The sequence below is a fragment of the Micropterus dolomieu genome, linkage group LG22 (genome assembly GCF_021292245.1).
Source record: "Micropterus dolomieu isolate WLL.071019.BEF.003 ecotype Adirondacks linkage group LG22, ASM2129224v1, whole genome shotgun sequence".
In the NCBI taxonomy this organism is placed as follows: domain Eukaryota; kingdom Metazoa; phylum Chordata; class Actinopteri; order Centrarchiformes; family Centrarchidae; genus Micropterus; species Micropterus dolomieu.
The window spans coordinates 14,896,243-14,904,977 of record NC_060171.1 but is presented as its reverse complement, the minus strand read 5'-3'; the positions used below and the strand labels follow the sequence as shown (position 1 = coordinate 14,904,977).

Here is an 8,735-nt window from a genome sequence, read left to right as displayed (position 1 = left end):
TCAGAAGATGTGGTTCTTGGTCGGCACCTTAGCCTCAAGGCCACCAGGACGCCAGCTTGATCTCATTTCACTATGTTAAATATCATGCTGGTACTGGTTGTGGGACTTCCACCCATGCAACCATGGGCAACCCTACCTGCAACCCCAATTATAGTAAAAACAATAGAAATGTATATTTAAACAGAAGACAGAACACACAGATATTCTACTGAGGTGAAATCAAGAAGATGTAAAAGGGAATACTGATTCTGCCAGCCTTTCTTCAAGCAGGTTGGTCCAGAGGCTCTGGCTGTAAAGGCTTTGTCGTAAATTATCGAGCAGATTGTTTGGTATGAGGAGTAAAATAGGTGGAACGGGTATTTAGAGCAACTGGAACGCAGAGTAGACATGACATGATTTAGCGTGGAGAGAGTGACGTGATAATATGGAAAATATATGGAAATGCACTCTCACTATGACCTGGAGAGTATTTTTTAGACTCAGCCAAGTGGTCCTGGTGTTTTAAGTGATGTGCGTGGCCCCCATTAGAGCCATTACTACTCTAACAAAAGTGTATAATATTGTTATCTTTTTCTTAAAGCTGGGAGTTGCCATCAGACATAGTGAGGTCAGTGTACTTGACATGTCACTAAAATCTAATGATAATGTTCAATATGTAGTGGTGTCCTACTAGTGATCCACTGAACAGATGGGTTAAGACGGTTAAGACCTGTCTTCTCCTCCACATTCTGCAGAATCCATGCCATGTTTTCCAGCATACCCTGACCCTTGTCCAGGTTTTCATTGCAGCACACAGAGCTGCATGGCCTCCTCCTACTTCTCTCTACTAAAAGTTGGATCTGTTTTTTCGACAACTTTTGTCTTCTTTGCTTTCACTAGATATGCCCTGTTGACGGAATTTTAAGAGGTTCAACTGTAAAGAACAAGCGGTTTGGGAACTTCTGCACGCTTTACCTTTGGTTTGCATTTTTCCTCTCTAACATTCCTCTTTGTTGCAGAAACAGATGCTTCTTCCTGTTCACATGAGAGTGAAACATTTCCACAGTAGTGATGTGTTTAGAGAAATTACGCTGGATGTTTATGCAGGCTGTTGACTGCAAGTGCAACAACTCCAGCTAAATTTTAGACTATTTAGCTTGATCACTGAGATTGTATGTTTATTCCTTGCTTTGCCAATTAAAGTAATTAAACATTTCAAGCATGCTTAATTAATGAGGGAAAAGTATTTGTCCTGTAATTTAGTTTTCCTGTTTATTGCTCATTTTAAACTAAATCTTTTAATCTATTTGCTTGATGATGTCTTAGGATGACATGTCTTGTGACACAAAAGTGTCAAAGTACACAATAGCCATTACTGGCAGGAACCTGTGAAAAGTGTGTGTGTGTTGTTCCACAGCAAAGATTTCCAGTAATGATTGATTGTTTCTTACATGTGCATGATGAACTTTATTTTACTTTACAGTACATAACTATTATAATCTTACTGAGGGAGTATAATAGTGCTGGTAGAGGGATGATGTCAAAATATAGATGTTGTTAAGCCATGCTAACTAATTAAACTATGTTTTCCTTTTTTAAGAGCTTGGACCTTCTCAACAAACCTTGACTGCATTTGGAAAACCTTCCTCGTTCAGTTTAAGTGTTCAAAGCCTCCTCACCATGTCCTGCGAATCAGACCCTTACGTCTTCTCCACCAACACACTACCCACCGACCTCCGCTTCCTCCCTCCACTGGCTAACGGGCTTCTGGGATGGAGGGTGTACAACAATATCATGCACATGGGTGGCGTGTACAATGGGGAGGGTGGACGTTGTCATCGAGCAGACATCCCCTGTCCTTTGGCTGTGAATGTTGAGACAGAGGAACCGGCCCAGCACACCTACAGCCTGGACACCCACACAGGTAGTCTCTGAAGGGTTTTTACTGGCTGGTTGGCAGAACTTGTGTTGGTGCTGATCTTATTTCATGCTGTGAAGAATAAACGCTGCTGTGACTGTCTCATCTCCTCATCCAGGCATTTTTACCCACACTCTGAGCTCAGCAAGTGTAACCGTCTCACAGTCTTTGTATTCACACCGATATCACTCCAACCTGATGGTGATGGAGATTCTGTTGGTGCGCCAGCAGACTTCGGCAGAGCCAAACACTGTTAAGCTGGTCAGTTCGTTCACACCTCAGAGCAAAGACATCATTTTCGAGTCTGGTCCTGATTACAAAGGAGGAAGGTACGGTTAACAGAAACGCATGTAAAAATGTTCACTACATATGATATCTTACACAGTCTATATTGCTCTATCCTTCAGGCACATTCAAGGAAAGACGACCAGCGCTGAGATCCCAGGAGGTTCCTGTCCCACAGTACACCTTGTGTGGACCCCCATATCCTCCACTTTGACACTGCTTCCAGAGCAGAGCCAGGCTCGTTGGGGCTTCATCCTGGTTGTGGCTAACAGTTTAGACACTGCTGAGGCCAATTTTGATGAGGGCCTGAACCTGATGGCGACTGGTAACCTGCGTCCGTCTCACGAGAAGGCCTGGAAAGAACTGTGGCTGCAGAGCAAGGTTGAGGTGGCAGGGTCAGAGAGGCTCTGCAAGGCTCTGATTGGCTGCATGTTCTACCTGCTCAGCGCTTTCCCCTCCATACATGACACCTCCAGATCTTTTGGTGGAGTCAGTCCAGGCGGGCTGTCTAATGGTGGGGATGGTCAAGACTACTGGGGCCATGTTTTCTGGGACCAGGTAAGATTAGGGACAGTTGATAGTTGCATGTTGTTTGTTTGAGTGTTATGATGTGTCAAACAATGAGGCTATCTTCCTGTTAATAGGACATTTGGATGTATCCTGGCATAGCCCTTTTCTATCCCAAGCTAGCCCGAGCCGTGCTTGAGTACAGGGTGGGTACTGTAGATGGTGCAAAAGACAACGCCCAAAAGCAGGGCTACAAGGTAGGATGATCAGAGGGATGCTCAGGTGTCTCATAGCTCTTCTGCCCTCACTGACTATACAGTGTGTTTAACACACATCCAATAAAGATGTTAAAGTGAGGAGTTTAGTTGGTCTTTGAAGTCTTTTTTTTTACTGGAAGTAATTGTGAATCTGTGATACAATAAGCAAAAGTTAGAACAAAGGTGTTACAGTTTTTCTCGATTGCTTAAACACATTTCTTGAAATTATGCCTCTTTTTCTCGAAACTCAAAACACAAATCCACAACTTATCACCCAATTCCCCAAACATCCTATTTTCAGGCCAAAATGAAGCTCTCCACTCAAAATCATTCAGTCTTGCTGTAAAACCAAACTTTGCCCTCAGACATAACACACAAGCCCTAAAAACACACACACTGCAACACAGTCTTACACACTGGTGAGATAAATTCAAAACAATACTACAAAAACTGGTTATAAGTAATGTTGCTTGTGGTTCTCCCCCTCAGAAACCCTTTTCACATGATGAACACAACAAAAGGAATAACAAATGTAAACATTTGCACACATTTTTTATAACAATGAAACTGTGCCTGAGTCTTCTGAAGAAAAGATTCTGTTTGTACAGGGACTGAAGTTCCCATGGGAGAGTGCTGTGTCAGGGAGGGAGGTGTGTCCAGAGGATATTTATGGACTGCAAGAGATTCATATAAATGGAGATGTCACCCTGGCCTTCCAACATTATCTCTACCTCACTGAGGTATATGCTCTGTATCTGTATCTGAACATCATCATATTGTCTCACCCTGTGTGAGGATATTAACTGAGCTCTTTGTTGCAGGATCTGTCCATGTTCACAGAGGGCCGGGGCAGTGAAGTGGTTTATGGTGTGGCTGATTACTGGGTTTCTAGAGTAACTTGGAACCCTGAGGAACAGAAGTATCATCTCCTAGGTAAAAAAACAGATTTCTGTAATGAAGTAGGACTTGACTCTCAGTGTAATTGATGTTTATTAAAAGTTAAGACCTTTTTTAGTCAAGCAATGAATTATTATTCTGCAAAGAAATAGTATTTTTGAGGGTCTAAAGGGGCTCGAAAACTCACAAAACTTTTCACCATCATCAGAAGTGGCAAAAATTTACAGCTAATGTGGATCTTGGTCATGGGTGTTGTAAAATGGCTCCATAGCTCCCCCTACAAAATGTTTTATCTAATGTAAACAAGATTTTTAGCAGATGTGTCATCCCAAGACTTCTAAAAACTTCTTGGAGCCATAGCCCAAACCCAACAGGAAGTCAACGATTTTGAATTGCAATTTTTGAGTATTTTCTGCCATTTACATGACCCAGACCTAGTGATAATATCGTATTGACTTAAATTTTTTGCAGTGCAATTCTCGAAAAACCTTCGGGTTTAAATGGTGCGTGTGAACATTTTATGAGTGGTTTGTCTATGGTTATGTTTTGATATGAAACAGGAAGTTGTTGTAACTTCAGTGTACATGATCCAATATGCCACAAATTTCAAATGTTTGATAAGAGTCTCGGCCTGAGGATATCTATACCAAATAGATGTAATAGTCATTACACCAACCACTGGCAAAAGAAAGTACACTGTGGGTAACACTTAATGTACTACAACATAATTAACATATACCTGGTGTCTTAAACGCATTTCCCTTTTGTGCCATTTAGGTGTCATGCCACCTGATGAGTACTACTACAATATCAACAACTCTGTTTACACAAACACAGTGGCCAAATTCAGGTACTAGTATTGAATATTTCACTGCAGTGCAGTTTAACTCATGAATACCAGTAATACAAAACATTTCTCATTTGCCAGTCTTCAGTTCGCTGTAGAATTGGCTGACCTCCTCCAACATCCTGCACCAAAGGAATGGCAAGAAGTGTCCGAACACCTCAAAATACCTTTTGACCAAGAATCCCAGTACCATCCTGAGTTTGATGGCTACCTTAAAGGTTAATTTTTTTTAAACCTTTCTGACTCTGACCTGCATAAGAAAATGTAATGTCCATAACATGACATCAGAATATCTTTTGGACCTCTCGCAGGTAATCCAGTGAAGCAGGCAGACGCAGTGATGTTGGGCTATCCTCTTGGATTGCCAATGTCACCAGAGATCAGGAGAAATGACCTTGAAGCATATGAGCCAGTGACAGACCCTAATGGTCCAGCCATGACATGGGTAAAAACACAGTATGATGTAGGGTCAGTAGAAGATTGATGTTACCGTTAATTCCATTTGACGGTATTAGAGATTTATTGTCAAATGCATTTTTAAAAAGAGATTAAACGATTTATGAAATAAAACCAGGCAGTGGTAAAGGAAGTATTCAGATCCTTTGCTAAAGTACAATCTTACTTGCATTCAAAATCCTACTTAAAGCCACTTAGTTAATATTTTATATTAACAATGGATCAGTACAGAGAGTACATGTGAAAGGAGTTTGTAGTGATGAACGCAGAGAGAATTAACACCCGACTCTGTGGTTCCCCTGAGCTAGACAGGTGTTTCAGCCAATTGCTTTGGTTTTACATCTTGCAACTTTCATTGGATTTTCACAGCTCTTATCATGCTCTGATAAACCTGCCCAGCACCAAATGAGAGACAGACAAAGTTAGCTACTAGCTAGTGACCATAGTGGAGGTATTGGTCAAGCCAATTTTTATCTACTTTAGAGTGTTGGGTGGTTTAATCTGTAACAATTCATTGTATTTTAAAAGTTTGTAACAGGTTTTGTAAAATATTAATCTACAAAGTAACTAATATTAATAGCTGTCGGACACATTAAGTTTAGTTATGTAGTCATTAGTTGCTTGTAGTGCGCAGAATTAGCTGTTTTACTGTTTCTCCTTGCATTGAATATAAAAGCCTGTTATCACTTTCACTTGTAAGGGTATGTTTGCAGTCAGCTGGCTGGAGCTGGGGGAGGCTGAGAAGGCTCAACATTTACTTGAAAAGTGCTTCAAAAACATCCAGGGGCCGTTCCAGGTCTCCTTCCAACTCACCCACACACACACACAATACTGATACATGCCTCTTGACTCGATATCCAAGAATGTGTGATTACCTCTTCTCACAGGTATGGAGTGAATCATCTGATGGCTCTGGTGCGGTCAACTTTCTCACGGGTATGGGAGGATTCCTGCAAGCTGTGCTGTTTGGTTACACTGGCTTCAGGTCGGTTGTCTATCCTCCCACCATGGAAAAACATCTCAATATGCACGTAGGCAGTGATACAAAGATTAACATAATGTGTTTTTTTTCCTAGAGTCCAGAAGAAATGCTTGGCCTTTTCCCCACTTCTTCCCAATGACATTTCTGAGCTCTGCATCCGTGGTGTGAACTACCTGGGCAGTCAGATGGACTGGCTGGTGAGGAAAGATGACGTTTGTATCATACTGAGGGAACAGGCAAGCAGTGCAGGCAACGCAAAGTCCTACGATTTACAGGTTGTCCTGAAGTCATCGGGAGCTAAAATCCCTCTCACGCCAGGTAACACACAAGCCAGGACATGCAGTGATAGCAGTCACTTTCTGTTTTTATTTGTTAACTTATGCAATAAATATGACATTTTGTACAGTAATAATAAAGAACACACTTAGCCTTCCAAATTATGGCCAAGTGAGTCATTTGTACATGACACTAAACATAATACATTTCAGAAAAACACTAAATATCAGGAGGATTAATAAAAATGAATAACAGTAGTACATTAGGTCATAGGTAGGGCATAGTTTTTGAGAAACAAAATAAGAAAAACCGCAATGATGAGGAAAATTCACAAGATGAGTCTTGAAGTTTGTGTTTAACTATCTGTCTTATGCAGGGAGAAAATGATGGAGCACTCGCAGGCTCTCCATTTAATAAGAATTGGGTCTTCAGACACTGAAGAGGCAAAAGGCAGACAGGATTTTATAACACTGATGTCCCGTAGCATGACTCCCATAAAGCTGAGAAGACTCCAGGGATTGTTAGTGACCTTAGAGAGAGACATACCACTTGTCAGAATAAGACAAGTTGCTTGCAGTATATTGAATGTAAGAGTGAGTCTGTGGACTGTGATGTGAATAATCACACTCTGGAGGAATTCAGTTCCTCGACAATTTGATTAAAGGATGTGAAGAATACTTTGCTCCTTGTGCAATGTCCACCCCTATCCAAAATGGTACATGATAATTCAGTTATTAACAGGCTCAATTCCCCACTGTGACATCCATCAATGTGTCCCTGAGCAAGACACTTAACCCCTAGTTGCTCCAGAGGCGTGCGACCTCTGAAATATATAGCAATTGTAAGTCAATTCGGATAAAAGCGTCTGCTAAATGAATAAATGTAATGTTACTGGACAATTACTCAACAAGCTGAATGTTTGTGTCTCACTTTGAAATTACGTCATTTTATTCAGTACTGCATTATCCTTACTTTGTTCCTTGATTTCATGTTTCCTAATGACATTGATGCAGTAACAGAATCTTATTAATTTACTTCAACATATCTATATTTTCAGGGAAGCCAGTAACTATTCCTCGAGAGCCCGGGTATGTTTGTAAGGTGGCGTCAACATCCACCTGTTGGCCTTTCTGAAAAAGCAACCATGACCTTCCTAATCCTTTCATTTACCCCTTTATTTTTTATCTACACAGAGGGACTACAATAAGGATTTACAAAATATGGACTGCTTGTGTTTTTTTGATTAAAAGAACAAATGTTTAACTGTTCTGACTGCTTATTTGTTAACGCAATGGAAATGTTTATATTTAATATAAAAATTTCCATTGTGGAATTATAAATCTACAAAGATTTCTTGCAGTATGTCTGCATTATTTAGAATGCTTTTATAAAAAGCTATCACGTATTATTATATGCCATGTTATAAAACAATTAAATTGTATTGTAAATTATATATGTATTCAAATAAAACTCTCTACATTTAACTGCGCTTAATTTTCCTTTTTGTTTCCATCTCTTGTGAGTTTGTTGTAAGTTGCACACAATACATTTAAAAAGAGTTCACCTTACATGGGCGAGCTGCACCAGCACAGCCTTTTTTGTGTGATTGATGGCTTCAGATATCCTGTAGCTTTGTTTCCTCGAGGGAGGCAGCAGCAGTCCCACAGACAAGGGACATAACGAGATTCATATTTACCCTCAGAAGCAACAACAGTTCCTGCCTCTCGCATAGACCCATTGTGGTTGGCCTGTCGTTAATAAATAAAAAAACATGCAGAGCAGAACAAGGCCAATTCTAACTAATCAGAATCCTAAAAAGAGTTACCAATTTCTACAATCGAGTGACCCAAAAATCTCCACAAAGCCCTGACCTGCCAAGAGATAAATCCAGAGAAGAGTCCCCTAAATCAGCTAATGCCCCCCAAGCCTCACAGATCCTCAGGACAACAGACACACACTTAATCCAAACCAAACTGCAAATAAACAAAACACTTAAATCACACTTTGGAAGTAAATCCTTCAGAATCAGAACAAGTCTTATTTGGCCTTAAACAGAAGCTATACACTAGCAAATTAATTTACTAACAAACCCAACAAAACAATATGGAAAACCATGACCATGTACAGACTCCGTAAACATAACCAGGCCATCAAGAGGCCACCATAGGCAAACCTGGCTTCCTAGAGAGGAAATGATATGTTCACTTTGTACATAACAGGAAATAGAAAACAACATGTGAAAAATACAAGATCTAAGAAGAAACCACTTCCTCCAAATTACTGATAATTATTGCAGCTAAATATACACTGACTTGCATACCATAACCTGAG

At 40.4% G+C, this 8,735-nt stretch overlaps 1 protein-coding gene across 2 annotated transcripts; it reads left to right on the top strand.

Annotated features, from left to right (window-relative positions):
• The first annotated feature begins 776 nt into the window (after window positions 1-776).
• On the top strand, window positions 777-7,888 carry pgghg (protein-glucosylgalactosylhydroxylysine glucosidase). 2 transcript variants are annotated; one of them, XM_046038347.1, is made up of 14 exons: window positions 778-959; window positions 1,580-1,903; window positions 2,016-2,226; window positions 2,305-2,740; window positions 2,827-2,946; window positions 3,555-3,686; window positions 3,768-3,879; window positions 4,621-4,693; window positions 4,772-4,908; window positions 5,002-5,135; window positions 5,847-5,942; window positions 6,034-6,131; window positions 6,223-6,446; window positions 7,462-7,888. In XM_046038347.1, the coding sequence occupies exons 2-14, from the start codon at window positions 1,660-1,662 to the stop codon at window positions 7,536-7,538; spliced, it is 2,094 nt and encodes a 697-aa protein (XP_045894303.1). In that variant the 5' UTR covers window positions 778-959; window positions 1,580-1,659; the 3' UTR covers window positions 7,539-7,888. The 2 variants fall into 2 exon arrangements, with proteins under 2 accessions (XP_045894304.1, XP_045894303.1); XM_046038348.1 differs by lacking the exon at window positions 5,847-5,942 and having other exon boundaries at window positions 777-959.
• Window positions 7,889-8,735: the final 847 nt, after the last annotated feature.

Coding starts and splice junctions, on each gene's coding strand:
- pgghg (XM_046038347.1), top strand. CDS start 1,660: ATGTCCTGCGAATCAGACCCTTACGTCTTCTCCACCAACACACTACCC. Junction 4,694..4,771: donor AACACAGTGGCCAAATTCAG/GTACTAGTATTG, acceptor CTCATTTGCCAG/TCTTCAGTTCGCTGTAGAAT. Junction 5,943..6,033: donor ACATCCAGGGGCCGTTCCAG/GTCTCCTTCCAA, acceptor CTCTTCTCACAG/GTATGGAGTGAATCATCTGA.